This window comes from Mchenga conophoros, linkage group LG10 (genome assembly GCF_057382185.1).
Source record: "Mchenga conophoros isolate Kocher_MC1m ecotype Shallow Benthic linkage group LG10, M_conophoros_male_GT1.1, whole genome shotgun sequence".
In the NCBI taxonomy this organism is placed as follows: Eukaryota; Metazoa; Chordata; class Actinopteri; order Cichliformes; family Cichlidae; genus Mchenga; species Mchenga conophoros.
In genome coordinates, this window is record NC_140535.1 from 30,992,137 (window position 1) to 31,007,163 (window position 15,027).

At 39.8% G+C, this 15,027-nt stretch overlaps 1 protein-coding gene across 2 annotated transcripts in view; it reads right to left on the minus strand.

Annotated features, from left to right (window-relative positions):
- The window catches only part of tmem132e (transmembrane protein 132E), a 442,995-nt gene that overhangs the window by 44,402 nt on the left and 383,566 nt on the right, over positions 1-15,027 (minus strand). For both annotated transcript variants that reach the window (XM_085289808.1, XM_085289807.1), the window contains exons 4-5: positions 14,237-14,429; positions 4,623-4,766 (exon numbers count right to left, since the gene is read on the minus strand). In XM_085289808.1, coding sequence (XP_085145934.1) covers positions 4,623-4,766; positions 14,237-14,429 — 337 coding nt within the window. The remainder of the gene's footprint in view (positions 1-4,622; positions 4,767-14,236; positions 14,430-15,027) is intronic.

Below are 15,027 nucleotides of genomic sequence, written 5' to 3' on the forward strand. Positions count from 1 at the left end.
TGAGTAAACATGGACTTCTTAATATAGAAGAACTCAACTCTAGTCATCCAAGTAGTTTGGTTTTATTTGCGGAGGTTTTGAGGCAGAATACATCACAGAAATTTTTGCCTGCATATCAAATCAGACGAGTCTTCACTTCAGCCTCGCAACACTGAAAAGTTACTTTCATCTGAATTGTACAGTGTAGGCAGAACTTTTAAAATGCACCCTGCATATCTTAAAAAAAAAAAAAAAAAAAAAAATACTGTTTCCAAAAACCTTGTGCTCCTGCCATGAATTGTAAGACATTTAAATCCAGAGCAATTCATAATCTGCCAGTCTGTCTCCACTTTACTGTTTTTAAGCCTTCCAACAGAGGATGGAACCTGACTGCAGGCATTTGGTTCTACTCAGCCATAAGAGCATTAGTGAGGTCGACCTGCAGTCAGCAAACTTGCTCACAGCCAGCGTTCAGTTCCCAGAGGTCTCGCTTGGGGTGGAGGTCACGGCTCTGTGCAGGTCGGTCAGTTTTAGCCACATTAAACTTGGACAAGCATTATATTACTGACCTGAATTTGTACACAGGTACATCATCACATAGATAATTCCCCAAGTGGAAAGCACTTTTTTTTTGGTGAAAAATATCATTACAGGATGAGCCTTAATGAGCGCTAAGAAGCTCAACCAAAAACAAGGACCACAACATCTCCTTAAGAGCCAAATCCCACCAAGTTGTTAAAACAAACTCCAACCTGAGCTGCAAGGATGTTCACGCGCACAGCAGAAAGGGCAAGCAGTGATTTCTGATTTTATAAGCCTTTTTCTTGTCCTTTGGAAGCTAAATTTGTACTAAAGGTAAGTACATCAGACTAATATGGAAGTGAAGCTGGGAGGATGGTACGCTATATAGCGTGAGATATGACGTGTAGGCTCAAGGTCTTATCTGTGGCCTCAGACGGGGAATACGAGTCACAACGGCACAGGAATGGATGGTCGGTGAGTGGCTGTCAAATACTCCTCAGACCTCCTAACAGACTCCCTTAACCCCTTTTCCTTTATTTTGTCCCACCTTGTCTCACTAAGGTGCCTGAATAATTACTCCTGCAGCTGCACATGCGCACAAATACAACTGTGCACATGCAGGTTGGCTTATCTGCCACAGGCTCTTGATGCTCGCTGCACCTTAGTTACTGCCAAAGAGTTAAGAAATAAAAGTGTCTGTAAAAAAAAATGACAGCCTCTCACCTATTTTTACCCTCAAGCTGGAAAAAAAACGACAACAGCCTGAGGGGTTGGCAAATATCCAAATGAGCGTTTGCCTGAAAATAAAGGCTCATTCGGAGACATCGTCTCGGAAATAACTTTAGTTTAACTGCTGTTTCAGTTGCAGTCTTAAGTCAGGAGGCTATGGGGGCTGTGACGAACCTTTGGAAAGAACTAGAATGTCTGAAGTAAAAGAAGAAAATGTGATTAGAAAAGATTGGCATTACTTTTGGCACGAGATTAATGTGTGCGGTATTAAAAACAACAACAGCACAATGGAGTGTTGGACCTTTATCAGGCTCAGCGTGAGTCTCTTATTTCTGCTTTCCGCGGCTCGTTTTATTGAACTGTCATGACTCGTGTGTTTCCTGGGCTTGAAGGGCTCGTTTTAAATTAGCCTCGAACGTTCAATGGCAGGATCACTGAAGCAAGCCCACTCAATATCACATGGCCCAGCGCCTTGTCTTTAAAGGATAATGAAAAATGATAAATGACAAGCTGAGGCCAGTCGTCCCCAAGCAACACCTGTTCTTTTCTAGTGACAGTACAATACAAAACAATGCACCGCCACTGGAGCCCCTCCCACCTTTAAGGAACAAGTCGCTACTGGAAAGCCATAAATTAATCCATTCTCCCTCAAGCATCCAAGCCATTAATTGGGACCAATTTATTTACAAGATAGCATGGAACGTGTGAGGTGGCTAACATTAGTTAGTCCGGTATATCAGAGTGAAAATATATTGGACAGATACGGGTCTGTTAAAAAGAACAGATACCGACCAGTCCCAGCTGATGTGATAAAAGCCGGCGTCTGATTCTGCTTCATGGCCTCAGTCTGTAAAATCCGTAATCAAACCTGCCTCACTTGACCTTCAGGAGCTGCTAAAGTGCTGCAAAGGATTTCATTAGTCTGAATGGATATGATAGTTTTACTATTCAATGAACAAAAGACACTTCTGCACAGAATGGATTCTTGAAATAGAAGGAAATTAATGCGGTCATATTTAAAGGGGACCTGTTACGGAGATTTCCAGCTTCGTACTTTTTATTCTTGATTCTACCTGAGCAGCTTCATGTGATTCACGGTTCACAGTAATCCTTTTTTTGGATGTTCATGAGGCTGTTAGAAACAAGCTGTTTTAGCAAACTTTTGGTTGACTGACTGGGGAACATTACTTTGCTGCAACATGGCCTGAAAAGCACTGTCACATAATTACCGTATTTTCCGCACTATAAGGCGCACTTAAAATCCTTATAATCCAGTACACCTTATGTATGAATTCTGGATTTTATGTGGTACACGGCGCTCAAAATTCTGTCAAAAAATGTTTTAGTACGACTTTGGTAAGCTACGAAGCTGAACCGCTTGATGGATTGTCGGAGCATTACAGCTACCGTAGTCAGGAGCTTTGCGAAGTAATCTGGGTCCAAAACTCCGTCCGCTTCAGATCCCAAAGTCAAACGAACACTGCGACATCACTGAGAGTTAAAAACTATCTAAATTCTTGCATCTTTAATAAAATGATCAGTGTTGCTGCTTTACCAGGCATAACAATTATGTTTAACACTCAGGCATCCATGAAAACAGAATTCATTAAATTTAACAAAGTTAGAAGTTAGCAGGAACTTAGCTTGCTAGCTTCCACCTAAACATGATATAGCATGTTCTGACTGAGAGATTTATGAAAAAATTTAAATGTACAGCTCTGCTATCACTTCCAACTTAAACGAAGACAGAAAACTAAACAGCAGTGACTTTTGTAGGGTTACTGAATTTGGGCTAGCTGGTATATAATGATGTGCTACATGATCGCTAGCAACACAGCTATGTTAGCATAACATAAACAGTGAAGCTGGAGGATGAATGCTAATGCTTGTTTCGCATAATGGGAGTTATAATTCGGTGTGCCTTATGTATGAAAACAGACCCGTTCATCAACAGTGTGCCTTATAATCCGGTGCATCTTATGGTCCGAAAAATACGGTGGCAGATAACTACATCAACCTCATATTGCATCTCAACACACCAACAGGAAATAACTTTCCTTTGAGGAAAGAAAAGATGAGCTTTCGGGTTAACGTGTGATCACAAAGCCATTAAAAAAAAAAAAATGCAGAAGATTATTACACATGTACTGTATATATATGTGTACACACACACACAGTACCACAGAACAATAATCCAGACAGTTAAAGCTTATTACACTGCGACCTGCTGCTCACTGATGGCTGTTTCCCTCCAAGTCTAGTGTATTTACACGAGGCTGTAACTGCTTTCTAATCGTCACACAACCTTTAAATAAGGTGCAGCCGTAGGTGAAGCAGTTGAAATATCTCTGCGCTGCTATTTGTGTATTACATGTTTGTATTGATGAGAAACCTTACTTGGCAGGGACACACGAGGACATGGCTCACAGTGAAAACTAAAACTAAGGCAAACGATTTTATTTTAATTAAAAATGTTAGTTTGTTTTCCCTTTTTACATAAATAGTTTTTTATACACACGGATGGACAAAAGACTTTCCGAATGGGGTTGATTGTATTTGATTCATCTCATTTGTCCCTCATAACATGAGACTTTTGTGCCCTCGGGGACTGCTTTATTGCGTACTGAGATATTTTTGAGTTAGCACATTCAGTCCTCTCTAATCTTTCTTTCCCTTTTCTTCTAAATTCACACAACCTCTTTGTTGGTTTCATTTATTAAAACTACATTCATAATTATTAGTACAACTTCATTAAAAGTTGCATATGGGACCACATCCAAGCTGAACTGTTTGCACCGTTGTGTATCTGCGTGGAAAAAAACCCACATTATTTACTTCCACGAAGGTCACATCTCCCCTTGCACCATCACTTTGATCAACGGTGCAAAACGGCACCGCAACACTTCACTGCTCTGCCTATACAATTATGCAATCTGCCTATAGAGCAATCTATTACGACTGTAACTGAGTGGAGAAAATAACAACTGTGTAATCAAAGCCTCTAATGTGCTCTGCAAGTTGCTGTGATCCCAATTTAATTTATTTAATCAACAAACGAGATTTGATATTGCACTCGCAGCTTGGATTCCCGCGTGAGATTGTTCTGCATCCCGGGACGTTGTTTATTATTTTCCTTTAGTCATCACATTTAAGAGAACAAGAAGAGATGATGGGCTTTGTACTTCAGCACATCAGATAAGCCGATCTCAATGAATGAAGTGTTTCCCACACATGCTGTAGGTGTGGCGATACCATACAAAGAACACAATGAATAAACTAAGAATCAAATCAATACTTCCTACTGAGCAGCCGAAAATGAAGCTTCCTCGTGATGTTGCGACTGCAGTGACATGGAAGCATCTTTCGGATAGAGGAGATCACTTTTAACCTACCTTAACAATGTCTTCATTTGAGGACTTGCACTGCACGAAAGCCGAGACGTCAGTGACTGCCCCGTTCATCTCAATCGAGACCATTTTGACAGGAATGGCCACAGTGCGTCCGGTCAGAATGGCCGTGTTGATAATCTCGGTGTCCTACGGAGACAAAAAATAGACATGGCATTCACGAAACAGTGAGAGGCAGAGAGTGATTTTCCTTGATATTTCATCAGTATTACTCATGTCCACATTTAAAGCCATTACCATCAGGGCTCCTGTGCCTACTAGGTGATACTCTCAGTGGCGGAGCAGAACTCATTACTCTATACTGAGACGTCTTTCATTGGATTTCATCAACTGACATTTTTATTTCTGCGCACTTTTCTTCCAAATGGGGATGAAATGGACAGAAAAGTAATAACCACCTCTTTCCCCCCCAATTTTGTAGAACCTCGAGTAAAAAATTCAGACAAACAAGACATTTACTGTACTGATGCACTGTGACGGACCTAACCTTTATGCAATTCTAGCTGGAACACACAAGTCTAAGGCACACTTGGATGCGTCACTGAAATCCTAATTACTCTGGAAAAAGCGAGAGAAAGTGCTGCTGTCAGTGTGAGATTTCAGAGCAATGTGTTAAAATAGCTTTTAATGGGAGGACGTATGACAGAAAAGCTCATTTATTCAGGCCTAATGCATCCATTTTTGTTCATTCATTGTCCATTCAACAGGCTACATGATTATTCTAGTTTGAATCAACAGCCATGCGGGTAAAGGAGAGAAAGTATAGGGTAATTAGAATTTGAATCAGCATAGGGTACGAAGGGCAATGTCTCAGTTGCCCATATTATCAAAAATCTGTCAACCGTAGTCGAACTGCTGGGATGGTGTTTGATTTGATCATAAACAACAAATACACAAAGACTACCTGAAAAAATAGGAAAATGATACAGATACAGCTGCAAATCTGTGCCATGATTCCATAGGTTTTATTCAGCTGCCTCTTCTCTGGTGCACACAGGAAAAATGTAGAAAGCAGAAAGGGAAAGGAGTGGGCGGCTTTATATTAAGGCATTTCTTTCACACACGTTGGACACTCTTATTCAAATTTAGAAGTGTTGTTGCTAGTTTGCTGTCTAATTAGTTAACGTCTCTCTTGTTTTCATGCAGCCTCAAAAAAATGAACATAAGTGCTAGAGAAAAAAAAAACCCCAAACATCATCCCAGAACATGAGCAGAAATCTTGCTGGAACACGTGAGCACACAAGCAGTTCTTAAATTAATCATAAAATGAATTCATGCCTTAGATAGGCACAACCAGAGATAAAATCAGTCTGCTATCAGACAGAATTGTCAACTCATTACACTCTGACTCGCAGATCTAGACCAAGGCAAACACAAAAGAGGACAGAAGTAAGAATTAAAAGGACGTCATTCCTGTGTGTCTGCTGGCTCATTTTTAATCAAAACCGAAAATGTTTGAAATTAATACAACTCGCGACAGCCTCACTGTCACTTTTTATGGGGCATGATTTTTTTTTGGCTTCTTTTACATTAGTAAGGACATTTCCACTTTAAATCAGAGCAGAAACAGTACAAATCTGTGCATAAAAATATACCCGATAACTTTCATTTCCTGAGACCAGAGCCCCCTGCATAATACCAGCCCGCTCAAAAATAGTGGAAATGGGCGTTAATTTGCATTTACTGTTAACAAACTCCATCCATCCATCCTTCCATCTTCATCCGCTTTATCCGGGGCCGGGTCGCGGGGGCAGCAGCCTAAGCAACAAACTAAGTTAACAAACTCATCTTTAGAATTTGTGCTTCATTTGGATGAGAGCTTGACTAGTATTCACAGCGTCCTTATTTGGGTTTCAGACTAACAAATAAACTTCTGCAGTCTTGACTATTGACAGCTAAGACTGCAAAAGAGCAAGGTACTTTAGTCTCTACGAAATAGGATTTGCAAGCGCATATATATATAGTATCATTTCTTTAACAGTGAGCGTTTCCATCAAAGTTCAATCATGAATCATTGATGTAGCAAAAAAAGAACAAGTACAGAACTTTCAAGAACTTTCTTGACTAGAGTTAGAAAACAGTAACTTCACTGAGTGCTACCTGATAGAAAACCCTTTTGCTTTTTGCCAATTTTATTAACCAAAAAAGAGAAACTGCCAAACAACCGGCATTTCTCTGAGAGAAACTGCTTTGTTAATGCCAGAGGACAGGGGAGAATGGCCAGCAGCAGTAACTCCAATTACCACTCCTTACAACCAAGGTATGCAGAGGAGCACCTCTGAATGCACAAAATGTCTTAGTCGATGGACTAGAGTAGCAGAAGACCACACTGTGTACAACTCCTGTCAGCTAAAACACGAAACTGAGGCTACATTTACATCACCTCACCAAACTTGGACAATATAAGATTATCTTGGAGCACTTTGAGCCCCTGATGTTCAGGTTAAATAAGCATCATACACCACAGCCTACCCAAATTTGCTGCAGACCAAGTTCATCCCTTTATACCTACAGCACACCCAACCCATGTCACATAGCTCAAATCATCTCAAACTGGTTTCTTGAGCACGACAATGAGTTAACACTCTCCACAATCACCACATCCAAGTCCAGAAGAGCATCTCTGGGATTCGGTAGAATGGGAGATTCACATCACGGATGTGCACCAACTGTGTGATGCTGTCATGTCAATATGCACCAAAATCTCTGATCAGGTGAATCTGTGCCATGAAGATTTAAGGCTTTCATTGCTTCCTTTTGGCTTCAAAAGGCAAAAGGGGTCCAATCCAGTACTAGCAACGTGTACCTAATGAAGTAGTTGCATGATATTACACTAGGTATTACTGAAGGTACTAGAGAAGACTTTTTATGATTCACAGTAACCAAAAATAATGCTTATTTATTTTAAGTTTTTGTACTTTCTGAAACAAAACATGAGTTTCCTTCTCTGTCCGTTTACATCAGTCTTGTTAGTAATTGGCTGCCCTTCAAAAACAGAAGGTTTGAACAGCCAGTGGGTGAGATGTAGCTCACAGAGATAACCATATTAAAGATATGCCTTCACTATAGCATCATAACAGATTCATGAGTGGAGCTTTTATTTCTGTTCTTTTATATTTAAAGAAAAGTCTATTAGGTCCTCTTTGACCTCTATTATAAATCTATATTAGTTTCTTGCTAGTACCTTATTCCTTGTATCTGTATTATCCACATGCATTTATATCCTTTTAAAAGGATCTGAACCATTAGGGGAACAGCATGCTTTTTGGCAGTTGTATTAACCAAAAATATGTTCTCATCCCAGTAAAACCCCATGATTAAACAATCTATTTCAAAGACCTTTTGTTTGGAATAAAAAAAAAAATGTGTTCAACAAATTCTAGCATTAGAACTGATTTGTTTTTGTTATTGAAGTTAAGGCATCAGGCATGAAAAGCAGCCTTTTTTTTTATTAGCTTAGAGTGTGGGGCCAATTTATGGGAAGCAAAGCACACCAGACCACCTTGGATAACTGACTGGACTCTAGGGGACAATCCTAATTGAAAGACATCCTCCCTAAGCTCTCCTTGCTGTTCCAGCATCTGGTAAATATTACAAAACACGAGACACTTTACCAGTAAATGTGTGCTGCAATGGGATCTCTAATTATACTTACCTAAATTCAAGAGAGAACAACGATCAGTCATCAGTTTGCTCGGCTATTGTTTCACTTATTTATCAAGTTCTTCAGGAAGCAGTGAAACCGTTTTTTAAATACACCATGGCAAACATTAAAAATGCTGTTGTCATCTTACTGAACACAAGTGGATTAGTTTTGTGACTTTAAAAGCACAAAACTACAATTCAAACTGGCGCACCTGACATCATTAGGCCCAGGTAAAAAAAATATCAACTGGGCTAAAGCCTGATTATTTTTTTCATGTCATAGAGGGAGGATATCTCTAAAAACGTCATCCGAGAACTGTAGCTCTGCCTGTATCAAATCAAGACCACGTGCTGCTTGTGAGGGGCAACCTTACTTTTAAAGTTTGAAATAATATGGCGCCCGGTTATTTAAACGAACTCCTCAACATGTATGACCCCAAAAGAGCACCGAGATTGTCTCTTAGCACAACCAAGGTCTCGATCGCAGTAGCAGCACCCAGACTCTGGAATAATCTGCCAGAGGAGATTCCTACTTCAGAGTCTATTCAGTCTTTTAAATCGCGTCTTAAAACTCACTTTTTTACTTTGGCTTTTAATTCGAGTTCAGTATGAGAACCATCAGGCATGTTTTATTTATTTTTTTAAATTGTTAATTCATTGTCTTCTCATTTATCTGTATTTGTTTCTCTAGTGTTTTTTCTTGTTTTTAACCGATTGTGAAGCACTTTGGTCAACTGTACAAAACAATTTTGAATTGAATTGAACCAACCAGAAGACAGAGCTGGCATCATGCAACTTTGAATCGTGCATATCTATTCCAGTAGAATCCAACAATAAGATTGTCAACTTGGAAATAAGCATAACAGGTCCCCTGTTAGTGAACGTTTCCCAATTTAACCAAATAAATCAAGAAAAATAACCTTTTAAAAAAAAATAAAAAATAAAATTCTGTAATATTTAGTTTTACAATTTTATAACTTTATAAAATGTGTTCTGTTTGAGATGATTGTGTGTTTATGTGTGTGTATGTAATGTCAGTTTCCTCTAAGTTGTGATTACAGACGTTGTACAACCCATTTCTACACATCTTAGTTGCAAATGCCCACAGAGGTCTGGGTTTGTGGAATAATGAGGCGAGTTTACTTTGCGTGTGAGTCCACAAAAAATGCTCAACTATTACCATCTCTAGCTGCCTTTGAATAATGTAAGCAAATACTTTTTGCCAGATGTGTGTCTTTATAAATGCACAAGCGTATACATTTGAAAATAACACATGACTTGAAGCTCTAGAGTTTGTGCAACGCAAAACATCATTTTTTATTTAACATCTGGCCGATGCTGTGGCAGAGAGCAGCTAATGGAAGAGGGAATCTGGCATAACTGTTACTCCCTCCTCTGCATCGTCCTGCCAGTTCTCTCTCTTAAAAAAAAGTCATGTGAAAGAGGGCTTTAGTGGTTTGGTGTTAATAGCGGCTCAAAATGTGCAATAAGCCCCGGGGTTGATTTAACCTTACCACCCTGGAATTGTTTCACTTTTGACACTTTAAATTCACCAGTAATTCCTCCCTTTTCCTCCCCCTTCCTCCTCTCATCGGCAGCGGGTGAGCTGTAGTTAGCACACAACCCGGGGACGTCCACCTCTCTGTGAGACGCTCTTCTTCATTCTTCGTCCTCGCCGTTCTCGCTCCTCGTTCGCTGTTCGTGACTCCACTCTAGACATTCATCTCTGTCGCTTTGTGACACAAGAAGCATCATTTTTGTATTTTAGGGACAGAACCGCCTCCCGCCTCTGTATATCCACAGTTTCACAAAGAGCCGATTTGTTCTACAGGCTATAAGTGGGCGTTTGCCACCAGCTGAAAAGTGCTAGTGGATCTGCATCTGTGGCGAAGCTTAAAATGAGTACAGAAAAATGAAGAAGATGAAGAAAGATGTGCAATATCAGAGTCAGATTCTTGTTATATCATTAGAGTTGTTTTTCTTTGACCACTGTACTCTTAACATAATTAGTTTCCGCTCTAAATATTTTAGTACCTTGACCTGGGCAGCAAAGAGATGCTAATAAAAAAGCCCTTGGGACACATTGGTTGAACTGATAAATATGCAGCGGTGTTCATGTTTGTTGCGATAGTTACTCTGCAATCTGGTCATAAAATCATCCTGTTTATACTTTGTTGCTAGACGATGTTCCTGTTAAGGGCTGGAGAAACATGCACCTGCTGCAGGGTCAGATCGGTGCTGAGAATTCAACGTTCATAACCATCACCATCAATCAGTCAGTCATAGCCAGCAAATTACTCATGTCCCCCCCAAATAACCACAGCGACTTTGAAAACACAAACAATCACCACTATGTGGAACTAGCGGCAAATAAAAAGTTTCATGAAAACTTGCCTCAACTTCTTTTATGTTGTCCTGTTCCTGAACTTCTGCCAGTGCACTTTTGCACCACTTGCAGTATTCTGCATTATGATGCATGCTGGATCTCTTCCATTGTGTCGAAATGGGAGCTATTTAGCCTTAGCATAATTTTGGGTAAGAAAGCAAAGCTGCAGCAATGGGGCAGGTTGTCCCAAAGCTGAGGTCGTTATCACAGATGTGACGGTTCGACCCTTTAAAGATGAAAAAAAAAATGCTTCTGCTTTCACTCTTGACCTAATGTGACGGCTTCGGGCTTGGACACTGCAGTCTCTGCTAGTGGCATGTGCTGTTTGGTCTCTGGGTCATAGCAGGAGACCCAACTCTCATCACCGGTAATGATCCTCGACATGAAGGTTGTGTCAGTTTGACACAGAAGTTGATGTTTGCTTTCAGCACAAGTTTGATGTCCATGGTGAAATCACGCAATCACATGAGTGGTGAGAACAGGACCCCTACAGAGTTGTCTAAACACGGCTGGAAGAGGAGCTGGAAGCCTCTCTGTGCTGCCTGAGGGGGAGACCTTCAAGGGGAGAGGAGCTAAACTTAAGCTACTTAAGAATCTGCGACGATCAGTTGGACTTCTCCTTTTGCTCTGATAGACCCACCTGTTTTCAGTTTGCATAGTTTCTATCATCGGTTCTGAAAGTGTGTTACATTTCTATCTGGACCAGAAGGATCATCACTCTCACTCTTTGATATGAAAAAAAAAAAAGCCTATTTACAAGATACTCTCCTTTTTCAAGGTGACCATATTGGATCCTGACATCTGGAAATAGTAAATGTGTCATGGTCCTGGGTCGGTGACCCAGCGCTTTTAGTTATCATTTTCTAGTTTATGATGATGATGATGATTATTATTGTTTGAGTTCTGTGTGTTATATTTGGTCTGCCTTTGAGTCTGTCTCTGTCTATGGTGTCACCCCATCTGTTTGTGAATCTGTCTGTTTAGTTCAATGTCTTGCCTGGTTCCATGTGTCTGAGTTTCCTGTTTTATTGTGAAGGTTTGTGTCATATGTGAGTGTGCTCAGTTACGTCCCCCTGTCTCGTCAGCTGTGATTTCTCCCAGGTGTGTTCCCCTTCTGTCTCTCATCCCTTGATTACTGCCGTCTGTGTATTTAAGCCCTGTGTTTCTCTGTGTCAGTGTCGCGTCGTACCCGCAACTAGCTGTGTGTTCTGCTTCTATGTCCCTAGTGTTTGGTCTCCTGCTCCAGTTTAGTGTTTCTTTCCAGTGTTTCAGTCCTTGGTTCCTCTGTTCTGACTTTTTTTCTTTTGGTGAGTTTAGTTTGTACGAGGTTTTTCCCAGCAATAAAGCTGCGCCTTAAGTTTCACTTCCGTGTCTGAGTTCTGCATTTTGGGTCCACCACTCCTGCTTGCCTGCCACACAGCGATTCATGACAAAATGTTGCCTGCTAATAATTGTTTTTTAGGTTTATGCTAAAACCTAAAAAACAAGCAATCCTTGATAGACTAATTGGAAGCACTCTAAATTCCACTGATGTGAAAACGTTTTAAATTGATCAAGCCTGACTGGTCTCATTGTGCAATTTGTTACAGATCATTTTCTTCATTTTAGTTTGAAAACACAAGCAGGGAAGTATTTTTAGCGATGGCCATGAAATTCCACAACAACTAAAATAATAAAATGACAAGAATGCCTCCTTTTAGCATTTACATGATGGCTGCGCTTAGCGACTGCAACTGAAAGCCATTACAATAAACAATTCGACCAAGCGAGGAGAGAGTAGAGGTGGCAAATTCTTCCATGCAGCCTGGTTTGGATTGCACATTTTACAGGGCAAAGCCATATAGGCAGAAATCTATTTCTGCAATGCAGCGAAACACATCTGGGTGCAAGATGCATGCTAATCCCAAATATCAAGGAGCCCAGAGATATTAAGCGAACCTTATGTTGCAACAGATGTGAAGCACACAAAGTCATAACTGCAGCTCAAGTATATTTAATGGAGCTTTAGATGCAGAACTGTTGTAATTATGCAAATATATAACAGATAACCAAGAGCTGTTATTAGAAGCACAAAGCCTCAGGAGTTGTCAGTGTAGAGCTCCTTCTTATGTCTTAAAATATTTTTAAAAGCATATTTTCTGTATTGTAAGAGAAAACATTAGCTAACGTTGTACTGGTAGAACAGCTTAACGTTTGAAAAAGGGTTGATGGCCTTCGCTCCTATGAATATGCAAACATCCTCAGAAAAAAGCTTTGAGCAATTCTTAGACATTTACTGCTCCACGCAGTCTGCTGTATTATGCGTCATGAACAATACGGTTTCATTACTGGAAAAATAGCGGATTTCAATACGCTAAACAACTCCGTCAAAACCACAAAAGAGTTAAGTACAAAGGCAGGTGTAGCTGGATGTTCTCAGCACTGCTTGGCTGGTTAATTTCTCTTTGCTTCCATAATCTTTACAACGCTCAATAATTGCCACCTTTCAAAAGGCAAAAAGGAAGAGTCTAGATTAGAAGAGTAATGGACACTTGGACTGGTCGGCTCTGAACAATCAGTAAGTCGCTGCAGACGGCGTAGGTGTTGATTGGATGTATGTGCAATGGCAAGCTGTCTGTGTGCAGAATGCTCTGCACACATTGTATACTGAAACTAGACCTGCTGAAGAATTACTGTGTGCTGATTAAAAGGAAAAATAGTATTAAAAAAATAAAATCTTCAAAATTAAGTCAGGTTTGCAAGGAAGCAGAAAGTGAATGGCTATTAGACTTTTCAGAAGAAATACGTAAAAATCTTGTACTGTACGGTTACTTTTTACTGTTAAATGACTAATCCTGCAAAAAAATTGCTAGAAAAACACAGGAAATGTACAGTAATGTAACATTTTATATAAACAAAACTGAATACTGTAACTGATTAGCATTCCAAAGTGTAGCTTATTCTATTCTATACATTCTCTTCCTGTTTAAATAAATCACTGAAGTGCCGTAAAATACTGGTGACTGTAACAGCCGGTTTTATTTAACAGTAACAAAGTGAAACATCTGTTTTGTGCACCAGTACTTACAAATTGGTATGCAGTATTTACAAAAATATCTAGAGTATAATGTATTTCTCATTTGCAATATAACAGACTGTCTCTTATTTACCAAAGCTGTGTTTTTTTCCACTGTACTTTTAGTTTAGTTGTAGTAGAAATGAGTCCCTGTTATTCAGAGCCTTACATAAGCATGTTGCAGCACTAACACATTGTCAGAGTTATATTCTACAAGGGTACTGAGCTTTTAAAGAAACCAACCAGTGTATTATTCTGCTTCTATGGAAGTCACACAATGGCTAATGTAATAGTCCACACAGAATTTGGCTCATAATATCAGACCTAGTGATGGTTTTACTAGAAAAATATTTTGTGACCGAATAATGTGTTATATTTCAAAGGCTTAAGGCAGAAACCTTCACTAACAGCTTAACTATAAACTACTAGCATTTGAAATTAAATAATATTGAGTAAAATAAAATGAATATGAATTTTAAAAAATTACATCCATATGAATTTGTCATTACTCACCATGGCCAGAGGGATGATGGCCTGAATGTCCCGCTGCACTACCGTCAGTTCTGTCACGACCTTCTCTGAATCAGGTGGTGGGTTTTGTCCCTTATAATCAATGTTCCAGTTGATCCTTCTGGTTACCGAGAGGCTGGTGAAGTTCTCCATCTCAAAGTCCAGCTGCATCACCTCGACATTGCCCACAACATCCCTGCCAGACCGCAAGGAGACAGCCATCAAACAGAGCCCAGCGTAAATGTCAAACACTACTCATAGCAACATATTCAAACGCAGGAGAGTTTACATAAGCAGACATTCTGGCAGCATATTCGTTTTCAGTGATGAAATTGTTGACTAGATAGTGCTTAATTATTAAAAATGTCATTTAGTGTGTGGTTGACACACTGCTTTTAATTTTTTTTTTTACGCTGTCCCCGAGTTACCCTTGAGTTGAAACGAAGAAATAATGCATTCATTAAGACTTCAGCGTGTGAAACACTGCAGCCAAGAGCTTTAGAGCTGAATAGATACTTCTCAGATGGCGCAGTTTCAGTATTTGTTCTTCACTCAAAGCGATTCTACATTTACATATCTGTAAGTAGAACTTTTTGTAGACCTTCAATAGAACACCATATATATAAGTTCTGCATATATTCATATACATAAGCAGGTGATCACCTCCAAAATAAGGCCGTAGCTTTTTCTCTCTTGAATAGAAAGGAGCTGTTTGAAGATTGATCACAGTTTTGTGGTTGGATCAGTGAATCAATGGCCACAAAGCTGCCCTGGACAAGACCTCTGATTAAAAT